The sequence below is a fragment of the Protopterus annectens genome, chromosome 4.part0, assembly GCF_019279795.1.
Source record: "Protopterus annectens isolate FY-2018-M chromosome 4.part0, PAN1.0, whole genome shotgun sequence".
In the NCBI taxonomy this organism is placed as follows: domain Eukaryota; kingdom Metazoa; phylum Chordata; order Ceratodontiformes; family Protopteridae; genus Protopterus; species Protopterus annectens.
The window spans coordinates 926,284,018-926,301,788 of record NC_056733.1 but is presented as its reverse complement, the minus strand read 5'-3'; the positions used below and the strand labels follow the sequence as shown (position 1 = coordinate 926,301,788).

General features: G+C 41.7%; 1 protein-coding gene across 1 annotated transcript in view; it reads left to right on the top strand.

Annotated features, from left to right (window-relative positions):
* The window catches only part of GCN1 (GCN1 activator of EIF2AK4), a gene marked incomplete in the record, with an annotated part of 2,100,248 nt that overhangs the window by 1,853,976 nt on the left and 228,501 nt on the right, over positions 1 to 17,771 (top strand). Inside the window, 1 exon segment of the mRNA XM_044068902.1 lies at positions 4,169 to 4,399. Within this exon segment, the coding sequence (XP_043924837.1) occupies positions 4,169 to 4,399 (231 nt within the window).

Genomic DNA, 17,771 nt, shown 5'->3' with positions numbered 1-17,771 from the left:
TTCATTATATGTATTTATACTCTTCCATAGATTTATTCCATGAGATTTATTTATTTAATTATATTTATATACATATATTTATTTGAATAGTTTTAACTGAATGGATTTGATCTTTTGAAATATGTTCCATTGCATGCCAGAAATTATATAAATTATATAAATGTTTTTATTTTTATTTATGGATGTATTTCTACATATGAACAGAAGAAATAGAAAGAGAAGTTTACTAGAGCTGCTTTACACTGCCTTCCCTTGTATAAAGTGATTCTCATTCATTATATTAAATCAAGGTGAATCAATTAATTGAATAATTATTTAATTAGATGTTTAATTGAATTGCTATTGGGTATATATACTCTGAGAGTTTATTGCTTAACTGTGAAGATCTGAGGAAGCGCACTTTCGGTGCGTGAAAGCACTTATCCACTCGTTGTTTTACTGAATAAAGGAGTTTTTTGCATGGAATCTTGAAGTGGTTTTGTTTCCTGGTTGCCGAATCCGTCAGTGTTATACACAGCGTTCTAAATTATATACATATATATTTTGCTCCCCATTTGGGGGGCACCTGACATCTGGGGCAAGAAAAACTGATGAAAGTGGCGTTGGCTGCATGTTTTATACCCCTGATGACCTGACATCATGGAAGAAGGGACAGCAACCGACGCATGACCCAAGACTTTGTTAATCAGGCCAACTGAGGGCAACCTGCCAGCAGATTACCCAAATGTAATGACTGCAACAGTGAATACACTCGAACATCTACATTTATGGTAAGTGTACCCAACTGTACTTTATTTGCCGAATGGTCGATGCAAGACCTTCCATTGTCTCATCAGATTTTTATAACACCTGCAAGAAGTTTCTGACATGGTGGTTGCACACAGAACAACTTCTCCTAGGTCGTCCACTTGTTCCTCCCCAAGGAGAAATCTGTTTTGACCATGGACGCTTCCTAGATAGGGTGGGGCGGCATTATCTGGGATTGACTGTCCAAGGTACTTGGCAGAACCACGAGAACCACTTACACATCAATGTTCTAGAGATGAGAGCGGTGCTGTATGCATTGCAAGCACTTCACAGCTCCCTTCCCACCAGGACAATTGCGATCCAGTCAGACAACATGTCTGTCGTGTGGTACATAAACAAGCAAGGGGGAACCAAATCTTATCCGCTTTGCCAAGAGTCTTTAAGAGTTTGGAAATGAGCAATGGACACTCAATGTTTTCTGGTAGCAACGCACATCCCGGGGAAATCCAGCGTAATAGCAGACAATCAGCCGAGCAATTCTGATGCCTCTCGAGTGGTCCCTGAATCCAGAAGTTGCGAGAGAGATCTTTCACAGATGGGGGACAGCCTTCCTGTGACCTATTTGCCACTCACCAGAACACCAAATGCAGCAGCTACTTTGCCCTCATTCCCTGTCCGAGGATGTCATCCAGGTATGCTCTAGTGTACGATTGCCCCCCAGGACTTCTTTATGCCTTTCCACCTTTTCCTCTCATCCCAAAGGTAATACAGAAAGCAAAACAGTTGGAGTTCCCTGATCCTCATTGCTCCTTACTGGCCTCGACAAGTATGGTTTCCCTTTCTGTGGCCCTACCTTTTGGAGGAACCATGTATTCTGGACCCATCTCCAGACCTTCTGATTCATCAATCGGGGCAGTTCCATCCCACCATCCACACCCTCAAATTGACAGCATGGCTGCTTCAGTTCCATGAATAGCCAGGTGGTATTCCCCTATCTCTTCTGATCTCATCCCGTAAACCTTCCACTCAGAAACTATATTCCAGCAAATGGAAAAGGTTTTTTATTTGGACTACAGACCAATGCTTAGATGCATATATGGCTCCTATAGAATCTATTCTATCCTTCCTAGCATCAATTTTTCGTGAAGGAGCTGCAGCCGCTACAGTCAGAGTTCAGTTAGCTGCCATTTCCAATTTCCATTTTGGCTTGTTGGGAAATCCAATCATGTCACACTCCTTGTGCAAAACCTTCTTGAAAGGAGTTCTCCTCCTCGGGTCTCCAATCAAACAGCCATTAGAACCCTGTCTCAGGCCTCCAATCAAACAGCCATTAGAACCCTGTCTCAGGCCTCCAATCAAACAGCCATTAGAACTCTGGGACTTAAACTTAGTCCTCTCATCTTTAATGTCTGTACCCTTTGAGCCCTCCTCTTCATCATATCTGAAATTGTTGTCTTGGAAAACACTATTCTTAGCAGCCATAACCTCTGCTAGGAGAGTCTCAGAACTGCAGGTTCTTATAATCAACCTCCTTACATTGTTTTTCACAAGGATAGAGTTTCACTCAGGACAAACCCCTCCTTTCTTCCCAAGGTATGCTCAGAGCACAATCTGAATACTACAGTTGAGCTACCAGTGTTTTTTTCCGAAGCACTCTTATAAATCTGAGTACAGACTACACCAATTAGACATCCACAGAATTCTCAGATTTTATTTACACAGGACTAAAGAATTCCAGAAAATCAGATCAATTATTTGTTTCCTTTTCTGATAAGAATAAGGGCTTGCCTGTTTCCAAGGTTAATTTCTTTCTTAGAAGACCGCCTTTCTTTTAGCAGTCACTTCAGCTAGAAGGATTTCAGAACTACAGGCTCTCATGGCAGTGGAGCCTTTCATTATCTTTTATCCAGACAGGGAGGCCCTCAGGACTAATCCTTTTTTTATGCCTAAGGTGGTTTCCAGTGTGGCTCTTAACTAGACCGTTCATCTGCCAACTTTTTTCCCAAATCCGCAGAACAAGGGGGAGCGGATTCTAAATTCATTGGATGTACACAGACAGCTAAGATTCTACTTAAACAGAACAAAATCTCTAAGAAAGTCTGAGCAACTGCTGGTGGCATTTGCTGCAGGGGCAGAGGGGAAGGCTATCTCAAAGCAGACTATTTCAAAATGGATAAGCCATTGTATTTGTTTCTGCTACATGCACCATGATAAACCTGATCCCATTCCACCAGGGCTGCATCTACTTCTGCAGCCTTTCTCAGAGGGGTTCCTACCAGAGACCTTCTAGAAGCTGCTACCTGGAGCTCGTTCAGCTAACATTACCATTTACCTCTTTTCGAAATCCAGGGCAGGCTTTGCCACTGCAGTCCCTTATAGCTGCTCCTTATGCTGTATAATTCCATCCTCCCATCTATAGATTTGGGATTCTACCCAAATGTAATGACTGCAACAGTGAAACAGGAAGAACATAGTACAGTTGTGTACACTTGCCATAAATGTAGATGTTCGAGTGTATTCACTGTTGCAGTCCTGGTTACCCACCCTGCAGCCCCCCTGTTTTTTCTCTTACTATACCTCTTCTTTCCTTTAATATGCTTAAAAGCCTTTTTGGTGTATTTGCTTTTAGTTGGAGGTAATTTTTTTGTGTTCTAAATCTCACACACACACACACACACACACACACACACACATATATATATATATATATTTTTTTGTTTTTTTTTTTTTTTTGCTCCCCATTTGGGGGCACCTGACATCTGGGGCAAGAAAAACTGATTAAAATGGTGTTGGCTGCATGTTTTATAACCCTGACGTCATGGAAGAGGAGACAGCAACCGACACAGGACCCAAGACTTTGTTATTCAGGCCAACTGAGGGCAACCTGCCAGCAGATTACCGAAATGTAATGACTGCAACAGTGAATACACTCTAACATGTACATTTATGATAATTGTACACAACTGTACTTTTTATACCACTGACGACCTGACATCAGTCCTGGAGCAACAGCAACCGATGCAGAAATACTAAGCCTCTGGTATTCGGGCTGACTGAGGGCTACCCCTGGCAGGATAACCCAAGTGTGATGACTACAGCAGTGAATACACTCAAACGTCTACATTTATGTAAGTGTACACAACTGTACTTTTCCACTTGTGTCACTCATTGACAGGGGCAACAGGCACTGACTGAGGTTTCTTTTTTGGGGATAAATTTTTGGCTAGGCTTGTAAGGGCTCCAGGACTGTTGACCTAGTAACCTATGATCCTATGAAAAGTAACATTTTAAACATTTTCTTTATTTTGTGTACAACATTTTCTTGTTATAATGCAAATGATGTGTAATTGTTGTAGACTTTTGTTTGCAGAGTTACTATGCTAATGATGTATTAATTGTGGAATTCTATGTTCTTTAACAGGGTGTTACTTCACTCCTGCCTGTGCTGCGTGAGGGAGTACTGACTGGAAATCCAGAGCAGAAAGAGGAAGCTGCTAAAGCTTTGGGTATGGTCATTAAACTGACTTCAGCTGAGGCTCTGAAACCATCTGTAGTGAGCATCACTGGTCCATTGATTCGAATCCTTGGTGACCGGTTCAGCTGGAATGTCAAGGTAGCACTCCTAGAAACGCTGAGTCTTCTACTGGGCAAGGTGAGTTAAAATGTGGTTTTGTGTTCAACGTGGTTAAAAGTTGTGTAGTATCTATGAGTGGACAAATAGTAAGTGGAATGTGGACTGTGCCTTCCAGAGGGTTGTTGGAATCAAATTAATGGTCAGATACTTCCAACATCTTAATTCTGTGTTTGCCAGATCCCCAGATATGTGGAGAGTTAGTTCCACCCTTCATTCATAGTTTCTGAAACTTTTGTGTGACTCAAAAATTAACACTCGTGTATGTTAGATAGAAGACACAGTCATGAAAACTGCCAGAAGGCCCAGAAATGCTGTTATCTGTGGCGCACAGCTTCCTGCTCAAACTGAGATGTACACAACAGCTGCTTATATGTTACATATTCGCTAAAGTTGTTAGTAGAGATCAGGCTGATAAGGAGGCTCCTTCAGACATAATACCAAGGAGGTGGCCTGAGTGGAAGAATTAAGCAGATTTTTTTATTATTATGGGTTATTTTGTTTAATGTCCAGCTTCGGTTCATTTAGAGTAAAATCTGTCATTCTCGTGCTTCATTCTTGTGTAAGGAAGCACCACTGAAGCCTTTCCATGGGACCTATCCCATCAGTGTATGGCAGCTAATTCCTGCAAGACAACTACAATGTGTATAGTTTAGTTTTGCCTGACATCTGAGTGCAAGTTGTTTTTTTTTATTTCTTACATTGCCCCAGAAGCTGAAACATGTTTGATAAAAATATTCCGCCTCAATTCACACAGCTTTCCATTGGGCTTTCTAGATGTCATTCTTCCAAGACCTCCACCTCACAATTGTCTGGTCTCCTGAAGTGGTGCTTGAACCTTATTTTTGGCCATTGGGACATTTGCCGCCTTTTTCTCTACATTTTTATTTTCTTCTCCTGGTCTTTACGTTTTCCCTGTTCTTCTTCCTTTTCTGACAAACGAACATGAAGCCACCTCCCAGTGGTCCATTCCCAGCATGGAGGTGAGACCTATCTGGAGGGGTCATCATGCAGACAGCCATGATGGTTGTTTCTAGTCTCCCTGCCTTTTACCAGGAGGGGGGAAGGGACTTAATAAATCCTCTTGTGAAAATAACTAGACTTCGTCTAATGTCTACGTTGCCTTCTTGGCAAATTACTAATCATCTTTCAAAGAATACATGCAGAAATACAACCTGCCGTCAAGAAACCAACGCACGTTTTGGTCTGGCTGGACTCCATTTACTGCTGTTTAAACCTTAACAACTCATATAACCTGTTAGGAGTGAACAAAGGATTCATAATAGTAGTTTTCATCGAAACCTTTGATTTAGTGACCATACCTTACTGCAGAATGTCCTCATTTCTACCTCATTTCTACAGCAGTTAGCCCAAGAGCCTAACTGTGATTTAAGAACTGTGTGTATTTTAGATACTTTGGAGTAAACATAGGCACCTTCTCTTCCAAACCATTTTCCTCACCAAAGGAGCCCCTCAAGGCTTGGTTCTTGCACCTTTTTTAAATCTAGATCACTGTCATCCATTGCAGAACTAACATACCATTGTACAGCTGTACACCCCCTGACCCATGCAGGAGGGAAAATCTTGATGCTAGAGCAGTTGCTTCTTGGCTCAAAAAACATAAGACTCTATTGACATTTGTTTACCTGGAAAGTCCAACTGGGCAATGACGCATTTCCAGAGGACACCTGGGGAGAAAAGCCCCAACACATTACATGAAAGCAAAACAGTAGAGCATAGCAAATATAAACATTTGATATAGATTGTGACTTTTACAAGTACATATAACAAAGTTGTAATGGTTGTCATTTTACAGGTATAATGCAATATAATACAGAGTAACTAAATAGCAAGATTGTCTAGTGAGAGAACTAAGTCTAATTTGTTTAAATTAGAACAGGTGAAGAGAGGTGGCCAGAGATGGCCTGCATTGATTTCGATTATTGGCAAAGGCATCATCCAACCCCGTAGTGCCTTTTTTAGACAATGCCAATCTGGTAAACCTACCAGCATCACAAAACAAGGTAAGGAAAATCTGAAGGTGTTACTGATCAGTGCTTAGGAGTCTGAACGCTTCTAACCCAGGAAGACCTTGACTTCTGGGTAGTGACTGAGAAATGGTTTAAAATAGCAGATAGCACTCTAGCTGTGCAAGGCTATACTGCCTTCCACACATTTAGACTAGCTACTGCACAGGAGGGGAAAATGTGGAGATGTATCAGTCTGTGTTCAAAAGAGACTCCCAACAAGGCTGTTAAAGCAGCTTGATGCTCTTCAGCTTCTTCCATGTCCAGTTAACCATCAGAAAGGTCCCATACCATGCCTTAGCTAGCCACAGAACTCATGTCCAGTTAACCATGGCCGTGGTGGTGCAGCGGTTAGTATTGTTGCCTCACAGCAAGAGGTTCTCCCATTTGATTCTCGGCTTGAGCGCCTTCTGTGTAGAGTCTGCATGTCCTCCCCGTGGTCGAGTGACGTATAAAGACATTCAGGTAGGTGCGTGCGTGAACGGGTTTGCCGCCTTTGAAGGCTGGGCGTCAGGCTGACATCTCTGCACCATAAAAATCCACTGCCAATGAGTAGCGGACCGGAGTTCTGCTGTGGCGACCCCTAACCGGGAAAAGCCGAAAGACATTACCATTCTCATCACTAAGGGCTTTTCATCCAGAAAAAAGGAGGTCATTGTCCCACTGTACTCATCCCTCATTACACCCATTATAGAATACAACGCCTCGTTTGGTGTGTACCTCTCAAGACATATGCAACAACTGGGAAGGCCACAGAAATACCTCACTAAAAGAAGCACAGGCCTAAAGCAGATGCCCTATGCTGACCATCTAAAAAAAACTCCAGCTATACTCTGTCGCATATCGTCTACTCAGAGGCAATCTCTGCTTAACATACAAGGTCATGTCAAACCCAGAGCTGTTGGACATGCTGCACTTAAAGACATCCCAATCCCTCAGAGCCACACGCTCCAGGGAGCTAAACTTTGTCATCATAATGAACAAAACTGCTGGAAGGATAGGTTCCTGACCCAGAGACTCCCCAGACTCTGGAATAGACTCCCCATACATGTCAAGCAGACCACCTCTTTGGCTGTCTTCGAAAGGAATCTTGACGATTGGATGGGAGATAAGAAATTCACCCTGGTGATCACGGCAGTCGCCCTGCTAGACAGGGGTCCAGGGAAGTAAATATTGTGGGAAGAAATAGCCAGGGAATTGTTGCGGCTAGGCTTGTATAGGCCCTAGGGCCGATAGCCTAGTACCAACATATGAACCATCAGAAACGTCCCATACCATGCCTTAGCTAGCCACAGAACTCTTCATGTCCAATTAACATTAGAAAGGTTCCATACCAATCCTTAGCTAGCCAAAGAGCTCTTCTTGTCCAGTTAACCATCAGAAAGGTCCCATACCATGCCTTAGCTAGCCGCAGAACTCATGTCCAGTTAACCGTCAGAAAGGTCCCATACCATGCCTTAGCTAACCACAGAACTCTTCATGTCCAGTTAACCATCAGAAAGGTCACATACCATGCCTTAGCTAGCCACAGAACTCATGTCCAGTTAACCATCAGAAAGGTTCCATACCAATCCTTAGCTAGCCACAGAGCTCTTCATGCCCAATTAACCAACAGAAAGGTCCCATACCATGCCTTAGATAGCCACAGAACTCTTCATGTCCAGTTAACCATCAGAAAGGTTCCATACCATGCCTTAGCTAGCCACAGAGCTCTTCATGTCCAGTTAACCATCAAAAAGATCCCATACCATGTCTTAGCTAGCCACAGAACTCCTATGACAAAAGAAAGCCACAACACCTGTGTAAAGGAACTAGACTCACTCGATATTAAAACCAGTATCATTTCCGTAGATGATCTAAAGTATGCAACTATAGACTGTGAAACCTACACCACCACTAGTGCACAAGCAGAGAGATTCCTGGACTTTAATTTCTCTAGAACATTTGTATTGACAGTCAGAGTACCCACTAGGGAAATAACATCTTGCATATTTTCCTTACTATATGAGAGTATCTTGCACCATCCCTTGTTAGGTCTGGCCATAAGCCAGTCTCCTTTGAAATTAAAATGAAACCAGAGTTCCCTCTCGCTCAAGGTACAGTTAGAAATTTCTATAATTCAAACTACCTACTCCTAAGTGATATATTTGTAAGCTTCAGATCCCTACCAAACCCATTTAACTCCACTGAATACACAGAAATGTCCACCCCCACACCATACCAGCTTGTAAACAGTTGCATAATGCAGCAGTTGTACCCCATAGGAACAAATGCAGGACAAACCCAAGTGGTGAAACTATCATAAGAAGGTTTACAATACAAAGGAAAGAATGTTGACCAAAAGTTAAGAGCAAGTCCCAGAATGCTAGAGCCTTTGTCATTGGAAAAAATAAGATCTACCATTGCCAAGTTTGAGGCTAAAATAGCTTCCCAAGCTGAAGACAATCACAAGGCATTTTTATGTTCATAATCTCAAAAGCATTGATTGTAAACACTGTTACCTGCACTGAGGCTGAGCATACAGTTAACCTACTGCCCCAGCATTTTGCTCTAACTTTACTCCCCCTCTCTCTCCTCCATCTGTCCAGCAAGATATACCTAAAGCTGGCTCATCTACAGATATCTCACAAGACCAAGTCCTAAAAGTGCTATGAAAAGTTAAAAATACTGCCAAGAATGGGTCCTGACAATATCACTGGATGCATCTTAAATGGCATGAAGCATGATTTAGCCCCACCCCTAACAACAATGTTCAGTCTTAGCCTCCACAGAGGTTTTGCAGGAGGCGAATGAAGGACAGCTAGAGTCATTCCCCTGCGTAAGGGAGGACCTTCCACAGACCCATAAGGCTGACCAACCTTATATTGCAGAGCCATGGAATTAATAATTCAGGACACAGGGAACCTCCAAACACTAGACCCATCTCAGTTTTTGATTTGGCAGGGGCAGGTAATGATTGCTCAACCTGATGGATTTTTTGGAAAGGTCAACAAAAGCAATGGATGAAGGCAAAATGGTACACATCACATACCTCGACCTAGCCAAAGCTTTTGACACATTTCCCCACTCTGGCATAGAAAAGCTAAATAAACTGATGGTAAAACCCTGTGAGACACACTGGATTGCCAGATGGCTGACAGATGGGACACATTTAATCAAAAAAGGGAAGTTACCTTCCCAGAGAGATCAGTCACCAGTGGAGTCCCTCAGAGTTCTGTGCTGGGACCTTTCCTGTTTGGCATCTAATGTTCTGGGTTAAAAATCAGTACCAAAGGCTCTGGCTGACTATTTGCAGATGACTGAAGGCTAAAAGCAGGCATTAAATCCTCAGATGACTTATCCATCATGCAGGAAGGTTTGTCTTAAATAAGTAACTGGTGTTAAAAGCATGGTCTGAAACTAAATGCCAAAAATGCATTTTATTGTATCCTTTTGGAAGTCATCTATTCCAGGGAACTACCACATTGACAATACACCCCTAAGAGGTGACTCACTTGTTTAAGATTTGGGAACATGTGGACAGTGACCTAACTTTTGACCAACATATGTATGTTGTGAAAAGGTCCTTCTGTATTGCACAACCTATAAACACAGGTATTGTGTCTAGATCTCTAGCAATGTTATTGCCCCTTATACTTGCCCTCATTAGGCCAGTCGTTTAATATAAGGTTCCCTTTGGTATGCATCTATCCAGACACATGCAACAATAGGACTGCCTACAGAGGTACCTTACTAAAAGTGTACAAGGCCTAAACAACATGTCCTACATGGACCGACTCAAAACCCTGTCACTCTACTCAGTATCCTACAGACTGCTAAGAAGTGACTTGTGTCTGGCATACAAGGCATCCTCCAACCCATTGCTGATGGATTTACTGCACATTACCAAGTCAGATGGCATCAGAAATACTCAGTCTAAGGATCTAAACCTCTTCTGCAACATCAACAGAGTAGTGTGGAGGGACAGGTATATTTTCAGAGGATACTGCTGCTGTGGAACAGATTCCCTATCAACATTAAAAAAAAAAAAAATCATCATCCCTGTCCATTTTCAAACGCAGCTTAGATATATGGATGGATAACAGAAAATTGACTCCAGGACTGCCCCCCGTAATGGACAGCAGGTTCTAAATGCTTTATCCTATGCATGGGTCCCCTCAAATTATCTATGGGATGTAGGGGTAACATATAATGATCAACCATGGGATGGGTAAGGCCGATCTATAACCAAATGGAATAGGTTATTTCAAGCATAAAAAGAGAAATTGACAAAGCTTAAAGTGGCCCACAGGGGCAGCTGGTTAGTTAAGAAAAGGATTATTAATAAGTTGACAGAGTATCAGAGGTGAGAGAGTAAAGATTGGTTAGTAAAGAAAGGAATGTGTACATACGTGAGAAGAAAAAAGTATGTGCATCAGGTTATTAGGAAGTGATATTTAAAAATTACAAGTGAGTATATGAAAGAGAGGTGCTGTGGTAGCATAGCTAATGAGTAAGGTTTTCAGTAGTGTAACAGGAAATGGTAGTAAGGTAGGAAAAGGGGGGTAGTGGGTCAGTAAAGTAAAAAATGATTGGAGCTGGAGAAACTAAAGGGAGAGAATTGCTGCAAGAAAGTGGGTTGAGAGAAAAAACTGTGGTTAGAAGATGAAGGTGGGGATGAAAGAGAAAAATGATTATAAAATGGGACTGACCTAATGTGGAGCGTGAGCAGAGCTAGGAATTAGGAATGTTTTGAAGAAGATTTGAGCATATGGATGGTGGGAGATGACTTGATTGTACAGCGAGTTCCAGGATTTTGTTACTGAAAGTACAGAGTATCTTGCAGATTTTTTTTTTTGTATGATAAGGAGTTTGTCATTTGAGTTCAAGGGACATTGTGGGGTGTCATTTTGGATAACTGTGCTAAGAACTGGGCAGCCTGGAGGATTATTTTTTTGTACTGTGATTGTGTGCATCTAAGGTGGTGAGGTAGTTCTATTCAATTTAGTTCCTTTAGTGTGGTACAATGGCAGCTTTTATTGGGTTTGCTTGTAGCAAAACAGTCATATTATAATATTGCACAAGTTTAGTTTTTGTAGAGGTTGGAAAGTTTATAAGGATAGGTGCTGCCTCTATGGTGGTAGGTAAGTGTTAGCTAGGGTTACTTTAGTATTAGTTGAGGCAGTTTTTTTGTTCTGTTGAGCATTCCTATCTTGTGGTGTGTTTTTTAATTGCGTTTAGAATATATAGGTCAAATAACTTTAGGCCAATATCTATGGTCACACCAAGCAGTTTAGAGTCAAATATTACTACAGTGTCACTGTTGGAGTTTATGGTGGTGATTTTTAAATTACTTTTGTCAAGGTTGTGTGAACTGGGGGAAAAATGTAGTATTTTTTTTAAAGCTTGAGCAGTAATTGAACATGCTTGACCAAGATTCCGTGGCTTTAAAGGTTTTTTGTGCTACTTGTTGAAGATGAGAAGTTGGGTTATCAGAGGAGCATACGATAGTAGAGTCATCTTAGTATTGCATGAGAGAGTCTTGTTGAGAGGAAATACAGAGATTGGCGAATATATTAAATAATATAGAGATTGTTGGTGAATGTATTAAATAATATAGAGATTGTTGGCGAATATATTAAATGGGGCCAAGAGCACAGCATTGGGGTACACCTGTAGTAACTGGGTGGAAAAGGGATAGATTGTTGTCTATCAGACAAGTAGCTTCTGAACCAGGTGAGAGTGAAGTATGTGAGGCCAAGTGAAGAAATTTCATTGGGAGTTTGCTATGTAAAACTGTGTTGAAGGCCTTAGGTTTATGAATAAAGAGGAATATACATTTAAGACTCTGCTAGTTTTGTTGGTGATGTCTTTGAAGGATACGAGAGCAGTCTGATTATTTCTGTTGAGGTCTTCCCTTTATGTAGCAGGGTTATATGTGACTTTTCCAGAAAGAAGGAACATAGGATTCTTGTAAAAAATATTTTTAAGAAGTGATGTATAGAGCTAACCAAAAACTAATACCACTTCGGTGACAGCAGTTCACACCCACTCAAAATAAACCAAATCATTCTGATACCTTACCTTCTGTCTTGACCAGGTCCTGTATTTCAGCCTCCATGTAGAACACACAAAAGATAAAATAATTAAGCTTTTGTGTTTGTTATGGAAGATCTCATTTCGTAGTCCCACAAAGCTAGAGCTGCAGTTGGAAAAAATGTACTGCTTGCATAGCCAGTATATTAGCGAGTGGTGCAGTCGTTAGGTTGTCGCCTCACAGCAAGAAGTTCTCCAATTCGATTCTCAGCTGAGGTGCCTTCTGTGTGGAGTCTGCATGTCATCCCTGTGTTTGTGTGGGTTTTCTCCCGGTGCTCAGGTTTCCTCCCACATTCCAAAGACATGCATCTAGAAAATTTCTCGCTGTGCATCTGTTGAAAATGGGGTCTGTCCCAGTCCTACTTTCCCAGTAAATAAATGTTAAATAAATAAATATTGCTTGCCTGTTATTTCATCAGCTTTAAATAAAAAAATTCTGCTGTGCAGTCCTTCTCAAACCAAGTTTGTACATTTGTTACAGTAGTCCTTTCTCAAGTTGAGAACCAGTTTTCAGTGCTGACAAAAGTCAAGTGGCATGGCTGTGCATTATAGATAGTTCATGGAAGTTTTTAAATTTAAATTTGAATTCATTGTTTTAGAGTTTTATGGATCTGATGAAGTGTTTGTGAACACGAAAGCGCTTATCCCAGTTTCAATAAATTTGTACTAGGATTTATGATTGAGGTAGCCTTACTGTTTTTTTTTCTTACATTTAGCTACTCAAAAATATATATAACCAGAAAAACCCACAGATATTCTGTCCCAGTATCCTTAAAAAACATACAAACTTACTCAGGGTTCTTTAAGTCCTTTAGATCTCGCCTCATAATGGAAACAGTGTAAAAGTTTCTCATAGGTTGATTTCGCCTGACTCACCTAACCTAAACTCTCAGTCTCTTAAAAACATATCCCAACTCATAGGTTGGTACTAGGCTATCAGCCCTAGGGGGCCAATACAAGCCTAGCCGTAACAATTCCCTGGCTATTTCTTCCCACAATATTTACTTCCCTGGACCCCAGTCTAGCACGGCAATTGACACGATCCCCAGGGTGAATTTCCTATCTCCCATCCAATCGTCAAGGTTCCTTTTGAAGATGGCCAAAGAGGTGCTCTGCTCGACATGTATGGGCAGTCTATTCCAGAGTCTGGGGAGTCTCTGGGTCAGGAACCTATCCCTCCAGTATGTTTTGTTCATTGTGATGACAAGGTTTAGATCCCTGGAGCTTGTGGCTCTGAGGCTTTGGGATTTCTTTAAGTGTAGCATGTCCAACAGCTCTGGGTTTTACATGGCATTGTATGTCCTCTGAGTAGAGGATATGCGACAGAGTATAGCTGGAGTTTTTTTTAGATGGTCAGTATAGGGCATCTGCTTTAGGCCTGTGATTCTTTTAGTGAGGTATTTCTGCGAAATTTCCAGCTGTTGCAGATGTCTTGAGAGGTACATACCACAGGGGCGTTGTATTCTATAATGGGTCTAATGAGGGATGAGTACAGTGAGACAATGACCTCCTTTTTTTTGGATGAAAAGCCCTTAGTGATGAGGTGTGCCACATAGAAGGATTTCCTGACTGTTGTGGCGATGTGGTTATCAAAGGTGAGACCACTGTCCAGCTGTGTCCCTAACTCTCTTATCATACTTTCAGTGTTTAGTGTACTGCCACCTGTGTGGTAATTCACGAGTACATGTTTTTTTCCCAAAGGGGATAACTATACATTTCTTGGCATTGAGCGTGAGCCCATGGCTCTGGCACCAAGCATCTGTTTCTGTAAGGCCGTTTTGTAGAATATCCACATCAATTGGGGATTCAATAATGGCTCCCAGTTTGCAGTCATCTGCGAGCTTTGTTAGCCAGAGTTCTTACTGTTGGCCTGTACTTCAGAGAAGTAGATGCCAAGCAAGAGCGGTCCCAGGACTGAACCCTGAGGCACTTCACTTGTCTGGTGCTGGATTTGGAGTTGGCCACTTTTACAGTGTGGGTTCTGTCAGTAAGCCAGTTGGGAACCCATCGAGTGATGTAGGGATTAATGCCCAGCTTAGTAAGTTTATCTATGATTCCAGAGTAGGGGATGGTGTCGAAGGCCTTGGCGAGGTCCAGATAGGCTGTGTGAACCACCTTACCCTTGTCTACTGCTCTAGTGACTGCTTCAAAGAAGTCAGTCAGGTTTAGGAGACATGATCTACCTTTCACGAACCCACATTGGGTGGGGTCCAGTGTTTGAAGGTTGCCAATGTCTTTGTTTATAAGTTCCATAATAATGCGTTCCATGGGTTTGCAGATCAGGCTGGTTATACTGATGGGGCGGTAGTTCCCAGGATCCAATGTGGATCCCCCCTTGTGGAGTGGGATAACTGTAGCTGTGTGCCACTCAGTGGGCACAAAACCTACTTTTACTTTAATCCTCTTAAGTAACTGCTGGCTTTTATGCTGAAAGTGCTACCACCCTCTTAATGTTCATGTTTAATTATACAAACAACAAAACCTTGTCACCATTTTGTAATTTTGATGCATGCTTGGCAGTTAATTTTACTAATGTCATCATCATCATTACCCTGTTTTTCATTTGTTTGTCTGCATACCAGTCACAGGTCCTGTCATGCAGCATACGCATCCCTTAACTAGACATTCTTGTTTCCTTTTGCCTTCTTTCTGTTTTCTCCCAAATCATCTTCAAATGTCATCATTTGGTTTCCTGCATATGTGCTTGAACCACCATAATCTGTTGTATATGACATTCTCTGCAGTTGGAGCTACTTTGACTTTTGCTTTGATGTCACTTCATCTTCCCTACATTGTGCATCTTACTGCCTGTTTCAGCCATTTCATCTCCATCGCTTCTGTCTTCCACAACTGCTCTGCCTTTACTGCCCAGGTTTCTATACCATACTGGTCACATCACTGTTTATACTCCTTACTTTTTAGCTTCGTTGGCATTCGTCTGTCGTGCACTACCCCTGACAGTCTGTGCCAGTTAATTGCAGCCCCTCTGATCCTAGCTTTGACATCCTCATTCAGAGTTCCCTTCTTCTTGACCACCCCTCCCAGAAACTTGAAGCTGTTATCCTGTTCCACTGTCTTCTCAGCTTCTGATTTTTCCCATTTGCTGCCATTGCATCTGTCTTATCTGTACTCATTTCTGTCCCACGTGCACATTGGTTGTACATTCCATTCCCTCTGTCATTTACTGAAGTTCCTGTTCCGAGTCTGCTTGTAGTGCTGCATCATCTGCAAACAGCACCTTTCTTGGCTTTCCCCATTTGCTAATGTAGTTCGTCTCCAGTATGAGCAACAGTGGGCTCTAGAGCTGAACCCAAATGCACATCCACTCCCACTGGAAGCCCCTCTCTTGAGTCCAAACACTGTACTTGTGTCAGTGGGTCCTTGTACATAGCCTGCACTAATTCTACCAGTTTTTCTGGGACTTCAAACCATCACAGGAAAGCCCAAATCCGCTTTCTTGGAACCTTGTTGTGTATGCTTTTTCGAAGTCCAGATATGTCCAGTTGGACTCTTTCTTCATGTCCAGCTTCTTCTCCATCAGATATTTCACTGCAAACAGCCTAGTTGTGTGCTGCATCCTGATCTGAATCATTTTATTAAAGAAAATAAGCTTCAATGATTGTTTTTCTAGGTACAGTGAGCACAATTATTTTCTTTTTTTTAACAGTTCTGAATTTGTTATATATTTTATTCCTGACTTTTCCCTGCAAATGAACTATGGTACTGCGAGGAAATCTTGAAAGGTATACAACACACTTGTCTTGAGGAGAGGAAAGCTGCAGTGACAGTATTCAGAGAGCAGATGAAAAATTGTGTATAGAAAGCACTTCCAATTTGTTTCCCATTTCTCTTTACAAGGATACATGGTCATACAGAAGTTGTTTTTGAGCTGAAGACTGAATTTAGTAAGTTGCATTATCAGTTAACAAGAAAAGAATAGTTTATGTGCAAAGAATTACCATGTAAGGTGCCAAACTGGAAGTTTGAAACTCAACAGTGCAAGTCCGGAAACTACGAGAGTGTGAATGTGATCCACTGCAGATAACAGAACTGTGAAAGTCCTTTTTGTGATCCACTGCAGATAACAGAACTGTGAAAGTCCTTTTTGCACATTAAAATTGTTTCTGCATGGATGCAAATGCTAAGTTATTGTCAATCGTTACAGCAAGCTCTGACGTAGAAAGATAGCGGCCTGACCGTGACCCATTCGGCCCAAGTTCAATTAGTGGCACAAGTGCAGGACGATCTGGCGAGGAAGTGAGAGTTTTGATTAGTGACACAAGTGCAGGACGATCTGGCGAGGAAGTGAGAGTTTTGATACAACAATACATGCTTGTCCCTCTTAGGGAAGAGGGGTTTGGTTTGCATGTCCAGGGTGCACACTACATGTTAGATTCCTTGATGTGACTGCTGAAGACAAGGGAGGGTGCTTATTACAAGGGGAGTGTGACTCTGAGGGTTACTTCATTCATAAAAGTGGGTGACTACCTTCAAGTTTACCCCATTGTACGCCATTCCTTGGATGTCTGTGGGCATACACATGGCGAATGTAGAGCTGTAAGCAAAAACCCAATGCCCACGTAAATGACTGCAGCATTCTTAATGCACCTGACCAGTGCCCTAAAAGTAGTCAGTGGACCATAGGACTCTCATCTGTGGAAGAATGAGTGGGTAAATAGAGTGACTGGAGAGAGGGGAAGCTCAGTGGCCAGGGGGGACAGAAACCAAAATAAAAATTTGTCTTGATCAGATCCACCTTTTTCAAAACTGATAGGACAAAAATTTGAACATCTTAGGCAGCTTGGCATGTGAACTTTTTGTAATCTGTAACGCTACCGTGTTGCTAATTCACTAGATCGTTTTTGCTGCTTATTGAGCTCTGCTGATAAAAATCCTCCAGGTATTTCAAGAGTTTGATAGGAAAATGTCTTTGGCACCATCATCTGCTTCGGCTTGGTTTTCACTTATTCAGGATTTTGAATGCTTTCAAGGACACGCTAACCTTTTTGCTGTAGTTTTTATCTGAGTCTTTACACCCAGGTCTGATGTTTAAAAAGAGTTTATATGCTGTTAACTTCTTTATGTAATATGGTTGTTACTGTGCGGTGTTTTCAGATCACTTCTTTTCTCAGGTTCTACAATGGAGTATTTATTTATTGCAATTTATTTGTTCCATGTTGGCTGTTTGGAACTTGCTTTACGGGGTTTGGAAAGCAAATCTTACGGAATAAGATTCCATCCCAAGATAAACATGTTTTATATGATGCGTCTTTGTGCTTAATATTTAGTCA